The sequence below is a fragment of the Hakea prostrata genome, chromosome 3, assembly GCF_041222555.1.
Source record: "Hakea prostrata isolate BN-2017 chromosome 3, UWA_Hpros_2, whole genome shotgun sequence".
Classification (NCBI taxonomy): Eukaryota; Viridiplantae; Streptophyta; class Magnoliopsida; order Proteales; family Proteaceae; genus Hakea; species Hakea prostrata.
In genome coordinates, this window is record NC_142602.1 from 23229875 (window position 1) to 23250218 (window position 20344).

Here is a 20344-nt window from a genome sequence, read left to right on the forward strand (position 1 = left end):
ACCGTATCCGCGTCCTACTAGTAATTGGATGGATTTAGATATCCTTATCGGATATAAATGCAAATTCGAAAATGGATTTTGATTATCTATTTACACCCCTGCTCTACCCACTTGGATTGAAAAAAAATTTCAATCCACACACCAGCTTGTGTGACATGTGTCCAATCTAAAACATAGTTCTCATTTTTATTGATAATCAATCTAAGACAAAATTAACCACCACTAATTACCAAAAAAAAAATTAATCTAAACTAGAATCCAACACCTTTATCTCAAAATGAAAAAATAATAATAATAATAATAATAATAATAATAATAATAATAATAATAATAATAATAATAATAATAATAATAATAAATACAATATTATTTTTCAAAATTTGTAATATTTTTAAAAAAATTGATTAATCCACAAAAAATTGGCCACTATCTCCACTTCAGTTCTCTCCCTCTCCAATTTGCCATAGCAACATTAGGCACAACTTGACTATATCCTAAAAGGGGGAGATTTTACATATTACTTAAATATAAGGTGAGCTTCACCCCTAGTCCCAAGGAGATTCAAATTCTTGATCTTAAGTTTAAAAATCAAGATAGTCAACTACTAATTATATTTTTTAAAATTAAAAGAGTTGTTCAAATTTGAATTAGTTGATGAAATAATTGAAGGATAAGTTTAAACCTAATATGGTAATACATTAATATTCCTTTGAAAATAAAACATTGAATAGGTCAAATCATTTCGGTTATTCAAAATTAGGTTTTAGTTAAAACCAAGGGTTCTAGTCTATAAATCGGATCTGAACTAGATTCTCGATTAAGATTGCAATCAATTGATCCAAATACAATTCAATTTAATTTGGTTAGGTCGAGCCCAGTTAATTTGGTTTGGTTTTGGATTTGGTATTCAGTTTTGGTTACAAATTGATATTGTTATATATCTTAATGATAATACTGCAAATGAATTGAAATGTTTAACTTCTCCTAAAAAATTATAATTAAAAAACAAAAGAATACTTAACACCTCTATTGCAATCACAAATCAAGTGGTTTGACACTAATCCCACTCGGGGTCTGGTGAATTGTGGAGGATATAGATGTGGTTGTTGAATTCACTAAAAAAGATACCAAAAAAAAAAACCGGATGTGCTTGATAGCAAATTTGAAGATTTTGTGTTTACTTCTACTAAAAGGATTGAGTTTTGTAAGTGATTCCCTATTTTCCTAGCTTAGAACTATATTGTAGCCCAACTCCACTCCTTGGTTATGAGATTCACTAAACAATCTTGTACCTTACATCTAGCATGTGTCTTTTCTGATAATAAATTTTTTTTTATCTGATAATAAATTTTACTTTAAAATATTAATAAATATATGTAATAGTTAATGTTTTGGGAGTATATACAAAGTAGGGTGATATTGATTGATCAAAAATATGGCAAGAAAACAATAAGTGGGTAGGGATGACAAACTTATAGTGGGAAAACAGAAAAGATTGTAAAACCACCAACTAACCAACCAAACAATATTCTTAAACTAAAATAGGAAAAACAGAAGAAGTTGTAAATGCACCAACTTACCAACCAAACAATATTCTTTCTTCCATATATGAGCACCTCAACCTTTAAAAAATGAAACTCCTCATTGCAATGCTTTTGCACATGTTCTAACTGAGCATTGAGCATGCCTTGAGGAATGGCTTACTTCCTTGCACCTTCATTTTCTCCTTTTCTTGCGGTTTTCATTTGCGCAATATGCATTTTGTGTGGTGCCATCGAAGAAGATAGAAAGGCTAGTAATATCTGAATCTTTATTATTATTCTTGCATTTTTCTATCCAATGAGCCTGTAAGATGTGATATCTTTATCTATGTTGATGGTTCTCATGTTGATCTTGAGGGTAAGTGTAAGGATAATAATAGAGATTCAGATATTACTTGACTTTCTATCTTCTCCGATGGCACCACACAGAATGCTTATTGCACAAATAAAAACCGCAAGAAAATGAGAAAATGAAAGGTGCAAGGAAGTAAGCCATTCCTCAAGGTATGCTCAATGCTCAATTAGAACATGCACAAAAGCATTGCAATGCATGAGGAGATTCACTTCTTAGAGGTTGAGGTGCTCATATATGGAAGAAATAATATTGTTTGGTTAGTAAGTTGGTGTATTTACAATCTCTTCTGTTTTCCCTATTTTAGTTTAAGAATATTGTTTAGTTGGTAAGTTGGTGCATTTACAATCTCTTCTGTTTTCCCTATTTTAGTTTAAGAATATTTACAATCTCTTATGTTTTCCCTATATACGTAATTAAAAAGATTGGAGATTCAATAAAATTACCATTTAAGGAAATATCAAGGGGATAACAACGGGTGCGACTCACGGAAAAAAATCCTATGTTGTTCACGTCTCTCTGTTGTGTACAGCAGTGCAATTTTTATACCAAATGATTGACTGAGATTAAAAGCTTAATTTTAAACGGTAAAAATCCTCAATAGTCTTATATTTACTTTGTTTTCTCAGCCAATCATTTGGTATATATGTGCATTGTTGTGCACAACAGATGATGTTTTCCCGCTACTCATGGGATGAAAACTAGTAATTATGGGTCACCTTCATTGCTTTCCAAATAACCCTGCCATGGAAAAATTCAAAGAAAACTTTCACATGCTAAATAAATTCTCTTGTTTGAAAGTGAATAGGCTGAAAATTGTTCCACATAATGATACCAAAGAACTAAAATTTCCTAGAATAGTTATCGGAAAAAGATGCAGAGAATGCAAAAACCCAATTAAATAATACTGGTACCTAGAGACAAAACTAAAAGACATAAAAGTCAAACCAAATGTTGAACAAACAAAACTTTCATTTTTTTTTTTCTAAACTCTATATCTATACATAGCTGAAGAAAGTTCATGAGGCCGTTACTCATCTTTTCAATAATTTGAGGAACTAGGGTGTTTATTTTTCCTTTGACATACTGGGATGTGAAGATTCTCAAGTTTAGGAAGTGTAAGCAGATCTCAGCAATGGGGACTTTGTCTAATAAACTTCACAGATGGCCTTGGTGATGTGATTTCTTATTAGTCTAACATTCTAGAACATAGTGGAAGGGGCCTCTAGCTCATTACGTGTACAGGTAATTAAGGGTAAAATAAGGGGAGATGCATGGGAATATGATTGAAGATAACATGAATCCTGCATATGATCACAGACAAAGAGGCAAAACAAGGGCATGGATACTTGGATATTTATATTGATGGGAGAGGATGGAAAAAGGGTTGGGGGGGATGAGACAACTTCATCTCAACATCCAATGCACATTTATGGATATAATCATTGATCATAGGTTTTTAGAAAGAAAGAAAGTTTAAAGATGATATACGGGAATAGGAAATGATGATCTACAACATTGTTGACATCTACATACGATTAATTGTAATGACAGAGCTGTTAAGAAAGGCTAGCTATATACTATAGCGATTTACAGACAATGACTTGCAAGTGAAATAGTGATTTTCAACATTGATCGTGGCTGCTGGTTCGTTGTATGGAATACTCAGTATAAGAACAGCAATCCTAAGTGTTAGATTTGAAAATTTGTTAGCAAAAAAAAAGAGTTGGAAGATTTTCCTGAATGCCCATAGCTACAAGTCAAAATAGTCTCAAGATCCTACTGCACCAGTGTACAACTATGATTTTGAAATATCTATATATGTATTCAGGGTTGAGTTCCCGGTCCATTCTGGGTTTCTCGTACTCTCATTAAATGTCATGGTCACAGTTGGGTTATTGGTTTGAAATCCAACTCAGGTACTTGGTGCAAATTCAGACAAGGGAGCTTAATGAATTATTATTTTAGTTTATGTGATGATCACACTAGCTCTAATAAGGTTGAATTCGAAATCCAATAAAAATGAAAAGTGTTAGATTTTGGAATGTTCTAGTTTTTCTTTTAAGCTAGCTTAAAATGATCCAATCAATTAATATGGGTCGAGGTCCGTCACCCCTGAAGGATACTCAACACATATATATATATTTTGACTACACACCTCAAGGTATATATGAATTTCAAAACTCACCACCCTACGTATGGCCGGAATATATATAAAATATCCAGATTTGGATAATATCATTGAAATTTCTCTACTTATTATAAAACAGAGAAAAATAGAGAGAGAGAGAGAGAGAGGTGAATCACTTCTTTTCCTTGCTTCTTTGTTAAGACCACATGTATTATTATCCAAAAAAAAGTCTACATGCAATATATGACGAATTATTCCCTAACACCCTTTGGTACCTAACTTTAGATAAGTTGAATTAATTTTCTTTAAGGGAATTTATTCTACTATGTTTACCTTCTTGTATCTCCAATTATATAATTAAATCCTTACTGTTAGAGTAATAGAGTTAAATGATGACTCAACACTTGCTGCATCTTTAAACTTTCCTAATTATTCTCGTCTAACCTCAAATCTGTTCTGAATTTAGGCATAAAGGAATTTAGTAATACAGTAACTTTGAGAGATGCAAGCATAATAATATGCAACCCTCTTTAACACTTTTGAAATCTCAATGCCATCAAGTTTTCAAATTAATGATATTCAAACTCTATAACATAAACAAAAAAGATTCAAAATTGCTTTGGAATTTAATTATATGGACAAATCAATTAAATTAGGACACTAGCCAAACACTACTATTATAAGAGACAATTGCTTTCCACTTTCTTTATGTCCTCACATGGTTTCTTCCACCTCAAAGTTGGTTTTTTCCCCTTTAGAATCTTCTTCAAAGATGAAACGATTTGTTCCATAATTAGAATGCACTAAGAGCTTGATCTACCTTCCCTGGTTAGGTTGGTTCACAAACAACCATTTAAATTAGTAGCTAGGTTACACTGTCTTTACCAAAATTAATAATAACATAATGTTGAAGCGAGACGGTTGTATGCATGATATTGACACAAAACCCAAAACCAAAACCCACAAACGCACTTCCCTGATTGGGTTGGTTCAAATTTGATAAAAGGAAAGAAAAATAATGTTTGCATTGGTTTTAGTTTCTGATGTTATATGAAAAGTTATTTTCAAGTCAATATACATTTAGGGTGATCCATCTCACTTTATTAATTACTCTTAATTTCAAAGGTGGGACTCATACATGATTGTTTAGTACAGAATGTACATGGAGGGCAGTATATAATATCATCCTTGAGAGAAGCTTGTTCACCTTCGTGTGATAATCTCTATATGCATACAAGGCCAATGAGAACACACATGAAAGCATTGTGGAGGGACGATATCATTATTTTACTACCAATACATTGGTGAAATGGTATAATCTTAAGTGGTATGTGAGACCTTTTTCTCCCATATATATATATATGGCAAATAAAACCCAAAACAAACCCGAAGTGGAAGCAAAGTAATGCAAGAAACCAAAGTAACATCGAAACTAAATTGACCATTCTATATTGGATATCATATGTTGAGTTCTCTCCTTCTCATACTAGAAATTAAATTGAATTGGTCTAGACTAACCCATTGACACCATTACAATCCTTGAAAGAAGCTTTTTTTTTTTTTTTTTTTTTTAATCTAAAGAACTTCAAAACTACAGTAATTGGATTAGAAACCAAAATTATCTACCTTCCGAGAGATATGGACATGCAAACCACAATATTTATGGGTGAAAATTTCTTTCCCTGATTATTTATTTTTGTAAAAAGAAAATTTTCTCTTGATTTAGCTATTATCAGAGCTTCCTCATTGTGATCGGCTGACTAGCATAGCTCAATATGCTTTCATGGCCAATTATGGTCCAATTGTGATTGCCTTTTGTCTTCCCTCTCTCTCGATCATTAAGAATTGAGATCTACATATAATGGGAGTTTGAGGTAGTGCTCCACAAATTTCAGCTACCTCAGTTATTAAATAATATTTGGGTTACATTAAAATAAATATATAAAAAACAAATTATATATACATCCTTTCAGTGACAAATTATTATGTTTACACTTAAGAAATTTAATTCCCTACCCATCACACCACCATCACTTTCAAGTAAAATGAATTATTAATCCTTGCAAGAGTTCATGTAATGGTCACATTTTCTTTTTAAAACACATGACATAAAAAGGCTTAACCCAACGCCCCCCCCCCCCTTTCCAAATTATTCCAAATTAGGGGTTGTCAACCAGTTAAGTTAATCAAATTAAGCACTCTAGCTATAGTAAGGGTGAATTTGAAGTCAAACCTAAATGAAAAGTGTTAGTTTTGGTTGTTCTAGTTATTCTTTTAACCTAGTATTAAGATGATTCAATTTAGTAATATGAGTCGAGAGGTCTGTCACCCTTGAGGGCGTAAAAGGATTAGACTAATATCATACATATGGTGCTATACATCTTAGGATATATATAAATTTTAAAATTCAAAAGAGAGCACCACTCTTTCCATGGCCAAGATATAAAAAATAAAAATTTCTTCGATTAATATGAAAGAAAGATGTTTTTTTCATTAAGAGCTCCAATTATTGAGAGAGATGCTTCTCCATTAAGAGCTCCAACTATTTTCACATGCATTAACTATGATGAGATTTTTACTGATCAACTTGATTGAAAAAATTGGGTAGAACAACTCTAAAAGTAGAATTGGATTGTTTGAATTAACCAAGCAAGTTGATCTCATACCTGATTTTGTAGACTAAATTGAGGCAATGTTCTTTATTGTAAAAGATTCTCCTGTACATTAGGTGAAGGAAAACTGCATTTATTTAAAGTCATTTATTATCTACCAAAGATGATGGAAGTTCACATGCAGTGTAAGATCAAGTACTCCTCAACACCCTTAAAAACCTGAATTTAGATTAACGTAATTAATTTTCTTTGCTTTCATGTATTTTATATATATATATAAAAATCCATCTAGACTTATTAATCTTTAACATCATTTGCATGTCATTTCATATCAAACTCTTCATCCATTGTACCTTGTCTTACGTGGACAATCAGACGGGAGCCTCATTGTTGACTGGGGCATGTTCTACGTGTAGTGTCGACTCGGACGCGTCCTACACGTTTACTGTAAGTAAGGTGAGTAGAAATATCCCCATCAATGCAATGCATGGTACACACTCCAAACTCTAAATTCCTAATTGTCTAAGCATTTTGATTTCTTAAAACCGCAATGCGAATGGTATTGCTTCACAATTTAACTTTGGCAATGAAGGTGGCTTTGTCGACTAACACGATTGGCTCACTCTGACTTTTTTTGTTTTTTGAACACAGTCAAGTCCGATCTGACTCTCGATTAATGGGGGATCCAACTAGTTGGTCAGATTTGGCTAGAATAATATTCATACATCTTGTAAACATAATATTTGAAGTTATTTGGAATCAATAAGATGAATGGACAAATCCATTAAACTAGGACATTAGCCACATATATACTAGCATTATTGTACTACTGCTACTATGAAGAGAACTTAAGGCATAATTGCTTTGCATCATCTTTGTGTCCCCGTATGCTTTTCTTCACTTCAAAGTTGATTTTTCTTCAAAATCTTCTTCATAGATAAAACAATTTGATCCATAATTAGAATGCATTGAGAACTCTTGCCTTCCATGATTGGGTTGGTTCAAAACAACCATTTGAATGAAGATATAGGATCGATAAACTTAATCCTTAAAAAATTATTAATAGTTTAATGTTGAAGGTGACTTATGTAGTCATCAACCTACATGTAGATATATATTTACCCCCTCCCCTCCCAAGTCCCACCAACAAAAAAGAAAAGAAAAAAAGAGGCCTATGTGTAGGTAGAATGGTAGATGGTTATTGCATGAGAATGACACAAAACAAACTCACTTCCCTTAGTTGGGCTGGACAATAAATAAAAAGGTAGAGAACAATTTTAGAATTAGTTTTAATTTCTGATGTCATATGAATAGCTCTTTTTCAATTCACCATACTTTAGGGTGATCAATCCTACCTTAATTATACAATTTCAAAGGTGAGATTTATATGTGATTTTGTGGTAAAGAGTATACATAAAAGGTACTATACAATAATATCCTTGAAAGAAGGTGATTCACATTGGTGTGATGATCTCTTTTATGCATGCAGAGGCCAATGAAAACATGCATAAAAGCATTATGGAGAGATAATATAGTAATTTTGACTACAATTCAAATAGTTGGTAAAATCAGAATATCCTCAATGGTATGGATAACTTATTCTCTCCTATACTTATATGGAAAATCAAACCCACACTGGAAGCAAAGTGATGCAAGAAACGAAAATAAATTGACACCAATTGTCCGTTATGAGAAATCATCTGACATTGAACTTTCTGCTTTGCATACTCAAATTAAATGGGATTGGTCAGAGTAATAAATTGGCACCATTACACACCCATGTAAGGAACTCAAAAAAAAAAAAATAAAGAAATTAAAACAATTATCAAAACTACCAATGATTCGATCATGGATGTCAAATAAAGCAACATTTTCATCCAGTAGATGAGATGATTTTGTAAGTCACGATGTTTGTGAGGGGTAGCTAGTTTCTTTTCCTAAAATTTATTTAATTGATATATTTTTGTAGATAGGAAATTATCTCCTCCTGCACTTCCTCAGAACTATTTCCAGCCGATACAGTAGAAGAGATAATGTTGCATTAAGTGACAATGTTTGTGAGGGGTGATTTCTCTTCTTAGTTTCCATTTATTTTATCTATTTTTGTAGAAAGGAAATTTCCACTTAACTTCCTCAGTGCTATATCTATCCAACTGAGAGTAGGGTAGCCCATTAGGCCATCTGTGATCGGTTCTCTCCCTCTCTCTCTCTCGCGCAGGGTCTATAAATAATGGGAGTCTGAGGCAGTGCTTTTCATCCACTGTTTTCCTTCTCTTTGAGACTCATAAGTCATGGCTTGTATTTCTTCCTCTTTGGTCGCAATTTTCTCAGTGTTTCTGGTTCTGGGGGTGGCCTCTGCTAAGCTATCCCCCAACTATTATGACTCTTCATGTCCCAATGCTCTATCAACCATCAAGTCCTCTGTGGACGACCTGCTTTTCAAGGAACCTCAGACGGGTGCTGATTTTCTCCGTCTGCATTTTCACGACTGCTTCGTGAATGCAAGTTTTTCTACCCTACCTCCATCGATCGATCTTCGTTCTTTTTGAGCATTTCTTTTCCATTCCTTCTGTTTTACCAGTATACATTTTCATTACAGTGCACTTCAGAGATATTAACGGCAGTGTATGTTGCATGTTTACGTGTATGTGCGACAGGGTTGTGATGCATCTGTCCTTTTGGACGACACCCCAACCTTCACTGGAGAGAAGACTGCTAAGCCAAACAATAATTCACTTGGAGGGTTTGATGAGATAGACATCATAAAATCCAAAGTCGAGAGCATCTGCCCTGGTGTGGTTTCGTGTGCCGATATTGTCGCCGTTGCTGCTCGCGACTCGGTTGTAGCCGTAAGCATCACTCATCACCCCTAGCTAGCTTATAGTTGTTGTTTCGTATGTATATGCTTTCATATTTATCAAGATTTGTGCATGTCTTGCAGTTGGGTGGGCTTCCATGGACAGTTCAGTTGGGAAGAAGAGATTCGACTACAGCAAGCTTTAGCACAGCAAACACTGACCTCCCTTCCCCAGCATCGAATCTGAGTGACCTCATCTTTAGTTTCTCGAACAAAGGCTTCACTATGGAGGAAATGGTGGCTCTTTCAGGAGTTCACACCATAGGACAAGCTAGGTGTGCAAATTTTAGAGCTCGTATCTACAGAGAAATAAACATTGATGAACACTTCGCTTCATCCCTGAAGAGAAGGTGCCCAGTTACCAGCGGTGAGGACAATTTGTCTCCTCTTGATAAAATAAGCGAAAGTACTTTTGATAATGCTTATTACAAGGACCTACTGAGCTTGAAGGGCCTGCTGCATTCTGATCAGCAGCTCTACAATGGTGGGTCTGCAGACTTTCAGGTCATCACCTACGGTGCCAACTCGTCTGCTTTCTTGTTTGATTTTGCGAATGCAATCCAGAAAATGGGAGATCTGGGTCCACTCACTGGTACTGATGGGGAGATCAGAAACAACTGCAGGAAGGTTTTTTTTCCCCCCGCGCCCCCCCTCCACCAATTTTTTTTCCCCCCCCCCCCCCCCCCCCCCCCCCCCCCCCCCCCCCCCCCCCCCCCCCCCCCCCCCCCCCCCCCCCCCCCCCCCCCCCCCCCGACGAATCATTAGTAGTATAAAGTTTTTTTGTCTACTTACAAATAATGCGATTGTAACTGCATGAACTGAAACAATATATATAGTTAATATATTATAAGGGTTTATTAAACTGTGTTTATTGCTCCCAGAATGAGACTTAATTTGCATCTTCTATTCGCGTATAGATCCATAAATAGAAGCTCAACTGCAGAAGGCCTCTGGATCAAATTCCAAATTTAAGTATATATTTAATATTAAGGGATTCATTTTTGTTTTCTTCATGAATAAAGAATTCATAACCAAAGCAAGGAAAGGAGAGGGAGGGAGAATATAAGAGAGAGGAACAGAGACGAGCCTAGCAAAGTCAGCAAGCACTGAGGAACAACACAGCGAATAAGAAATTTTCTCGGTTAATTTTGGCTCATAAAATGAATCCAAATGTTTCTTTTTTTTTTCCTCAAACCAAAAGCAATCAGGTTGAAATTAAGTAACCAGAATGAAAAACTTGAGATAGCTTCTCTACTTTTTCAACATTTCTGTTCTAGGTCATTCCAAATTTGGAACGTGATCGTTGGCCAAGGGAAGTATTTCAAAAGCTGGCCTGTTCATTGTGGAAAGCATAATCGAGAATGAGTTGGAACCGACAGTTTTAGTTTATAAATCAATCTTCCATTAAGATTGCGATTTGTTGATCCAAATTCAATCCAATTTAATTTGGTTAGGTCTGAACTGGTTAATTTTTTTTTTTTTGGTTTTGGATTTAGTTACACCCTAATATATTATGCCAAAAATGAATTGAAACAGACTTAACTTCTTGCAGAATAAATGACAAAGACATAATCAATGCTCTGTTGCATTTACAATTCAATTAACTTGGCAGGAAACCCATTTGGGCCGAATTTGTTCATGGAGGATATAGATGTGTTTGGAGGCAAATTTGAAGATCATGTGTTTATTTGTGTGCCAAGAGAACTGAACTTTGTAGATGATTCCTGACTCGAAGGGTTGTTTTGGGGCTTGCAAGACATTGTGCCCAATATACTCCTTGTCTATGGGATTTTCTAGATAATACTATACCTTGCGTCTTTTATTTATTTATTTAAATGAGGATCACCCATGCGAGTTTATGCACACCTTGACTACATCCTCAAAGCAGAGGGGTAATTATTACATATATTTAAATGTGCTCGCTAGCAAATTTGAAGATTGTGTGTTTAATTTTGTACTAAAAGAATTGAGTTTTGTGGGCAATTCCCTATTTCCCTAGCTTGAACTACATTGTAGCCCAACTCCACTCTTTAGTTATGAGATCCACTAAACAATCATGTACCTTGTGTCAAGCATGTGCCTTTTCAAATAGATTTTATCTTTTCTGATCTAATAATAATTTTTATTTTACCGCTAAAAATTTGATAAATATATATAGTAGTTAATGTCTTGGGAGTATATACAAAGTAGGCTGATATTTGATTGATAAAAAAATATGGCAATAAAGCAATATATGAGTACGGATGACAAGCTAAAATAGGAAAAACAGAAGAGATTGTAAATGCACCAACTTACCAACCAAACAATATTCTTAAACTAAAATAGAAAAAACAGAAGATATTGTAAATGCATCAACTTACCAACCAAACAATATTCTTAAACTAAAATAGGAAAAACATAAGGGATTGTAAATGCGCCAACTTACCAACCAAGCGATATTCTATCTACTATATATGAGCACCTCGCCCCTTTAAAAAAATAAATCTCCTCATTGAATGCTTTTAAGCTTGTTCTAATTGAGCATTTTGCAGACCTTTAGGAATGGCTTACTTCCTTGCACCTTCATTTTCTCCTTTTCTTGCGTTTTTCATTTGTGCAATATGCATTTTGTGTGGTGCCATCGGAGAAGATAGAAAGGCAAGTAATATGTGAATCTCTATTATGATCCTTGCACTTTTCTATCCAATGAGCCTGTAAGATGTGAAATCTTTATCTATGTTAATGGTTCTTATGCTGATCTTGAGGGCAAATTATTTAATCAATATGATACGGAGAATTACATATAAGTATTGATAGAGACATTATCATTGTAGGATTGTTGATCATGCTGAATTATGTGGCCAATGTCACTAATATTTACTTGATGAGATTAGTGGTATCCTTATGTACTAGTTGATATAATTCATCCTATCTTAAATAAATTAGCATGGATATTATGCAGTTGATGAATAAAATTGTATTCATGGCTCTATCATGTTGTTGATCAGCATGCATATATTGATAATCTGTGCAGATCTATATTGTGTACATGGGTGCACTTCCTAAAGGAGCATATTCTCCTACATCTAACCACCTAAGCATGCTGGCAGAAGTTCTCGAGGAAAGGTAATACTTTTAAAAATTATCTAAAATGTTTTTCACTATCAATCATGCATGTTCAAGCAATATTAGGTGATCTTTGTTCTTCATCTTGATATGCTAATTCTTTGAGAAGTTGATTACTATTCCTTGAAATTTTTCAATCTCTCCCTTGTACTTGTTCTCTATTTACTCTAATTTTACTCTCAAAAGTTCACTACTACCACCCCCTCCCCTTGGGAAAAATGTATGATATACCTCTCTTTTTTCCCTTAATATTTTGGCCAAATTACCTCATATTTTTACCCTCTTAATTGGTTATTTTGATATATTATTTATTTTCTTTTCTCCCTCCTTTAATAGGAATATTAAACGAGGATATAGGTTTTCATTTTTTATATATTTTTCTTCCTCCTTAGGATTTTATTTTTTATTTTTTATTTTTTTTAGTTTTCTTGTCTCCTTATTTAACAAGATTCCATCCAATGCGATTAAATGTAATTCTTTTCCTTACTTCCTCTTATAAGATCCCTTTAAGCAACATTAGATGTACTCCCCCCCCCCCCCCCCCCCCCACACACTTTTATTAGAAGCCATCAAATGGAAATTAAAAACATAGCTAGTCATATATATAGAAAAAGTGAGGAAGGGAAACACAAAAAATAGAAAGAATTAATTCAATTGACAAAGGGGATAAAATTTGAGGGTAATTTAGCCATTTTAAAACATGGAGGAGAAGAATATGCAAGACTTCCTTATTTGGAGGGAATCAAAGTTAAAACTTTCAAGTGAGGAGTAAAGGTATAGAGAGAATAAGCAAAGGTATAGATAAGTTGAGTCTATATTCTTTTTCCTTATTTTCCTTTGGGAAAAATATAGAATAGATCAATCAAAATCTTAACCATAAGTCTCCTCCTCAAAGCATTTTTTTTCCAATTATATTTCTGTTGATGAACCTAATGCCATTCTTGAATATGCTTTCTTATTTATTTCAGGTTTTGGAATGAAATTTGATCAATTTATTTCTTTTAGAAATTTCATAGAAGCCACATGAAATCTAGAGCATAAAAGAATATGAGCAAAATGGTTATATGGGAATGTCAACTTAATACAAAATTGTAGCAAAGTAATCAACAATCAAGTCTTCTTGATAAAGATTTTTTGTTTCATATATAATAATTAAGTGGTTCATTTGAGGATACAGCTATGTATGTCCATGGTTTGCTACAATTAAATTAACCTAAAAAAATATTATAAAATTCTTATCAATATATCAACCTTTTTGTGCAGCTCTATAACAAATAGCTTTGTGCGAAGCTATCATAGAAGTTTCAATGGATTTGCAACAAAGCTCAATGAACAAGAAAGAGAAAAGCTTGCCAGTTATTAACCAAATAACTTTAATTTATAAATTAGGTTTCAGTTTTTGACAATATCATCATAATATCTTTGTTGAAATTCCAGGCAAAGAAGGTGTGGTATCCGTTTTTCCTAGTGGCACTCTCCAATTACAAACAACCAGATCTTGGGACTTCATTGGTTTTTCGAGTGCTGTGATAAGAAAACCTGAAGCTGAGAGTGATCTAATTATTGGCATTCTTGACTCTGGAATATGGCCAGAATCAGAAAGTTTCAGTGATAAAGGATTTAGTGCTCCCCCTAAAAAATGGAAGGGTGCTTGTGAAGGTGGCTTTAATTTTACATGCAACAAGTAAATCTCTTGGTCTAATATTTCATTAATATTAGTCGTTTATAATATATTATCTCCATTATAAGAAAGCATATGTATTGTAACAATTTTCGATCAATCTCCTACAGCAAGATTATTGGTGCTCGATTTTATGCCAAGAAAAATAACTCAACAAGGGATTTAGATGGACATGGAACACATCTCGCTTCCACACTGCTGGTACCTTAGTATCTGATGTGGGATTTTATGGATTGGCACAAGGGAATGCAAAGGGAGGTGTACCATCAGCAAGGATTGCAGCTTACAAAGTTTGCACAGATGCTGGTTGCGATATGAGTGATATCCTGGCAGGTTTTGATGATGCCATTGCGGATGGAGTGGATATCATCTCAGTTTCGTTAGGACCGACTTTATTTATTCAGTTCGACGCTGATCCTATTTCAATAGGGGCATTTCATGCGATGCAGAAAGGAATCCTCACATCACAGGCCGGTGGAAATGAGGGTCCATTCAAGCGAACAGTAGCAAGTGTGGCACCTTGGATACTATCTATTGCAGCAAGCAATACTGACCGGCGCTTCTTTAATGAGGTTGTTCTTGGGAATGGAAAGGTCATCCAGGTAAGAAGCATTATGCAACTTTGATAAGTAATTTTTCTATTTCTTTTTATCCTTTAGGGGAGGGTGGGGATGAATGTTATTGCTATACTCAGGTACTAGCACTATCTAAGTGACCATATGTTATTCTTCATTATTAGAGGAAAAATAGAAAAAGATATATACAAAAAATAATAATAATCTGGCAAGCTCAATAAAAACACATATAGTGGAATTGCATACCCCCACCCTCTACATGGCATTAAGGGGAGACACAAAGTGCACTACAGACAGACAATAATCAAGAAATCATGCCCTACCAAATCTATTGTGGCTTTTATTTTATTTTTAATCTTTTATTGCTCAGTTTAGATATTCATAGAGCAATAGATGAGTGCTCAATGTGTCAGAGAATTCATCCACATGTAATATTTTAATCCTAGAGTTACGACAAATCTAATAACTACTCTTGGATTAGAATATTATATATTGTTGAATCTATATCTCATTGGGCACTCATTAGGAGGAAAGGTTTCCTCCTGGGAGAGGAGTCAAATACCAAAAGCTGTAGGCTTCGAATTTATAATGGTCACATTCAAGTGTAATCTTTTTTGTTGTCAGGGTATGGCAATTAATTCTTTTACTTCGAATGGAACAAGTCTTCCTTTAGTATATGGAAAAGATGCAATATCACGACCATGTAATGAAAGGGAAGCACGGTAATGAATTTACTAACCCCTTGGATTACTCTTTTTTTCCCCCCCCCCCCCCCCCCCCCACACACACACGAGAAAAGAAATCTAAACGGATCATTTTTGTTATGAAAGAATCAAAACAAGGAAAGCGTAGATTGTGTATAGATCTTACTTGACAATAATATTCAAAGATTATTTTCTTTTGTGTTTCAGACTTTGCAGGGGTAACTGCTTGACGAATGTGACAGGAAAGATTGTGTTGTGTGATGAATTGAGTTTGGGAGAAGAACCATTTCGAGCTGGTGCTCAAGGGACAATAGCACTAGATGATGAATCTTCTGACTTCTCTTCTGTATTTCCTATTGCTGCAACACATTTAATCCTCCAAAAGGGTGATCAGGTCAAGGCCTACATTAACTCCACAATGTAAGTTCAAAATTGTTATTTGAGTATGAATTAATGATCAATATTGGTTATTTGGTGATGTTTTGGGAACCCATAAAACTGGTAAATAAGTGGGTTTTAAACTTGTAGATAGAAAGAGCCAAATGCACCTAAAACCCAAAAACACCTAAAAAGGACAACACATGACCTCTCAATAATGTTCATAACCAGTCATTTTGAAAAACTTGAAATTTTGAACAAGGCTCTAACCTAGAAAGCCTTGGCCACCAAACGACTATCTGGATGAGTTTAGGCCCTGGAATGAGCCCTGTAACATTCCACACGGTGACAGAATGAAAATTTTTCTTCACCAGAACAGGTAGAACTAGTTAGTATGTGGGTTTTAAGCAGTAGAAAGGCTGAAATACCCCTGTACAACTAGTCAATTTGAAGAACTCAAATTTCTGAACAAGATCCATGCCAATACAGCAATGGCCAAGATAAAAAAGTGACCACCCAAGCATGTTTAGTCCCCGAAATGGACCTTGGAACATCTCACATGGTGAAAATTGGTCTTCGCCACACAGGTAGCGCTGGTCAATATGTGGGTTCTAGTCTAGTAGATATTTTAAGATTTTATTAGGATAATTAGTTAAGCACAATTAATTAGCATTTTTATACTTTTTAATCTATAGAAATCCTACTGCAAACATCTTGAAGAGTGAGGCGATACACGATTCATCTGCTCCAGTAGTTGCTTCATTTTCTTCTCGTGGACCAAATGGCATCACACCATCTATTCTCAAGGTCTCTCTCTTTCTGTGTGTTGCTTCATTGCCTCTCATTTATTTAGTCTATCTTTCTTATCACAAGAGCTCCCTCTCTAATCTTACAGCCAGATATAAGTGCCCCAGGGGTTGATATCTTGGCTGCATATTCACCTATTGCTTCACCATCGAGGGTTGAAGGTGATGAAAGGAGTGTGAAGTACAGTATAATATCTGGAACCTCCATGGCATGCCCTCATGCTACTGGTGCTGTTGCTTATGTTAAATCCATTCACCCGGATTGGTCGCCCTCCGCCATCAAATCTGCACTCATGACCACTGGTGATACACTTGTTCTATCTATATTAATTTGCTTGCCGTATTTATTGGCTTTAATCCAACTTTTTTTCTCATAAAATCTCTACAGCTTTGCGGATGAACGCCACCAAGAACCCAGATGCTGAGTTTGCATATGGGGCTGGGAATATCGATCCCGTGAAAGCGATAAATCCGGGTCTGGTATATGAAATTGTAGAAGATGATTATATCAAATTCCTTTGCAATATAGGCTGGGATACCAAGAGGGTAAGACTTTTAGCAGGAGATAACAACACTACTTGTCAAGCAGCAGGAACTAATGGGACGGAGCTGGATCTCAATTATCCAGCAATGACAGCTTTTCTTCAACAAGATGAGCCTTTTGTTCGTAACTTTACAAGGATAGTTAAGAATGTTGGCTCAGCAAACTCCACATACGAGACATCCATCACTTCCCATTCTGTGTTTAATGTCACAGTTAATCCTACTGTTCTACATTTCGAGTCATTGAATCAGGTTAAATCATTTATGGTCACTATTTCTGGGACCAAATTTCCAGCATCTTCTGCTGCGTTTGCTTCCCTGGAGTGGTCAGATGGCACTCATACTGTCAAAAGTCCGGTTGTTGTTCACTCGATTAACAGCTTCTAACTTCATATTCATGATATAAACAAATATTTTGCTTGTGTTTTTATTATTTTCTGTAATCCATCTCATGCTCTATGATAGACAGTTGGATTATTTATGGGCATACTGTAATGCAACTGCTTCCTTAGGTTGAAATTGATCCTACGAACAAAAAGATAATGAACTAGCTAGACCAACATGGTATTGAAGCATCGTTCATCTTGGCTTCAATATAGCTAGATAAAACTGGAGATCTGGAAAATGTTTCAGAAAATGACGAGATCCTATATTTATGATGAGATTAGTTATATCTGACTCTACTAAATCACAAACACTTTAATAGGGTGAGATAGCATTTAAAATGTAGACTCTGCTAAGTGAGACTATGGAGTTGGAATGGGAGTTGAATGTGTATGTTCATCTGTTACATAGTTCCAGAAAATTGAAGTTACAAGAGAAGATTTCCATGGACGCCGGATCAAGTGAGAAACCCTGATAAGAATCGCAGCAGTTGAGGTTAAAGGTTCCAAGGAAGATCAAATGGGTTGAAAAATTTTCCAATGTGTCCATTCTAACACATAATCCTATTTTTTTGGGTAATTAATCTAACATGCACATTCCAACACCTTTACCAACCAAAAGAAAAAAGAATCTAACACTATTTTTCAATATGTTTTAACATTTTTAAAAATTTCGATTAATCCACCAGAATTTACTACTTCTATCTCCACTTCAGTTTTCTCCCTCTTCCTTTGATATCTCTAAATCTCTTTTCCCCACTTCTTCGATCTCCCCTACTTGCAGTAATTCTTACAAATATATGATTTTTATTGTTTTGAAATTACAACATTGAATAAAAATAAAAATAAAAACTTTATAAAACTGTCTATGAAGGAACCAAACTATTCAAATGATTAGATCTTGATCTCTCAAATTAGAAAATAAATTGTTGTCTCTCATTTTTCATCGTTTTTGCGATCAAATAAACCTTGACATCTAAACTCTTTCAATCCGATACTTCGTTTAAGAAAAAGAGAGGGTTTGGATTTTAAGATTAAATGTAGGCTATAAGAACATTCTTTGCTTTGTAATTGTTTTTCCATAAAAAAAAACTAAATAAAAAAGTTATGTCACCACTAAATGCATGAGAATATAAAATAAGAAGAGCAGGAGAGAGAGGATCACCTTAGCGAATACCCTGTTCAAGCATAAGCAGTCCTCACAATGCACCATTAATGAGGATGTAATATAAGATCAACCTCATGCTTCCAAGCACCATAGGGATCGAACAAAGTATTCATGAAATCCCTTTTTCAAAAGAATCCTCTCTACAAAAATCCACTCCAGCCTATCACTGGCTTTTTTCATGTCTTACTTAAACGTCAAAACTTTCTTCTTTTGCTTCTTGCACTTCCGAATGTAATGGTAGAGTTTGTGCACAATGAAGACATTATCTAAAATGCTCCAAATGGGAAGTAAAAGCTACCTGAAAGGATCTTACAGCATCATCTAAAAAATTCCTCAACCTCCCCTCCAAAATTTTTGTAAGCTCTCTCATGCACAACATTGCACAGTGCAATCAGGTGAAACTAATCTGCAACCTCAGGCTTATCTTTCTTTGGAATAAGGAATATCAGAGTCTCATTCAACATAGAAGGAATAGTCCTTGTTTGAAAAAAAAAATTACAGACCATATTTAATAAGATATTTCTAATTAAATCTTAATAATTTTGAAAAAAAAATGCTGAAGGGAATCCATTTGGCTAGAAGTTTTGAGAGGACTCATCTCAAAGAGGCTTTCTTGAACCTCTTCAATAGTTAGCAAAGCACACAAAAAAATCATTAATATCCATAATATATAAAAATCACCGGCTCAAATCTAGGACTTTGTTAATTTTAGTGTCTCTATATAAGAGGTTGTCATCACTATATCAGAAGCACGTCTATGAAAATTTGAGTTTTAATATAATACTCATTGAACATTAAGTTGTGAAGTTACACCATCAATATATCAAAAGCACACATATGATAATGTGAGTTTTAATATGATACTCAATGAACATTAAGTTGTGAAGTTATGCCATCACTACATCAGAAGCACATATATGATAATGTGAGTTTTAATATGATACTCCATGAACATTGAGTTGTGAAGTTATATCATCACTATATCAGAAGCACATCAAAACAGGAAAATAGACTTTAACCCAAAAAGAAAAGAAGCACGGAATTAGGTTTTGTAATTCGACCACATTTAAAAAAAAAAAATAACCAAGGCCCCTCCCAAATTTTTTTAAAAAAAATAGAAAACTGACTCACATTTGAAGAAAAATTGAAATGACTTCATATTCATCTACCCTAAGTATAGGAGAAAAAAAAAAAAAAAAAAAAAAAAAAAAAAAAAAAAAAATAATCTTAGATTGAATCTCACCATCACACATTCAAGAGAGGGTTTATCTTGTCAGTTTTTAGAGGTACAAAAATCATAAACGTGTAGTAAAGGGAGTGTTAGGATAAGATTACCCTTTACTCCAATAGGGAATCTTAATTCATAGATTTAATGAATGCTCACAAAGGGAAAAGGTCAAAGGCCTAACAACAAAAAGGGAGGGTGAAGACAGATTCAATTACGTGGTACTATGTTACCATAGGCTTGCCAGTGTGGATCTCTATATGTTTCAGATTGTTAAGCTTAG

General features: G+C 34.5%; 2 protein-coding genes across 2 annotated transcripts; both read left to right on the forward strand.

The window, feature by feature from the left end:
- Nucleotides 1-8927: 8927 nt before the first annotated feature.
- On the forward strand, nt 8928-10848 carry LOC149021698 (cationic peroxidase 1-like). The gene is made up of 4 exons (XM_089147479.1): nt 8928-9137; nt 9294-9485; nt 9578-10120; nt 10771-10848. The coding sequence occupies exons 1-4, from the start codon at nt 8928-8930 to the stop codon at nt 10846-10848; spliced, it is 1023 nt and encodes a 340-aa protein (XP_089003605.1).
- A 1186-nt stretch (nt 10849-12034) lies between these two features.
- LOC149021699 (subtilisin-like protease SBT4.3) lies at nt 12035-17672 on the forward strand. Its single transcript, XM_089149904.1, is given in 11 exon segments — nt 12035-12130; nt 12507-12598; nt 13862-13953; nt 14036-14282; nt 14390-14472; nt 14475-14881; nt 15479-15576; nt 15766-15978; nt 16632-16743; nt 16832-17045; nt 17131-17672. Coding segments are annotated over 11 exon segments (2196 nt in total).
- Nucleotides 17673-20344: the final 2672 nt, after the last annotated feature.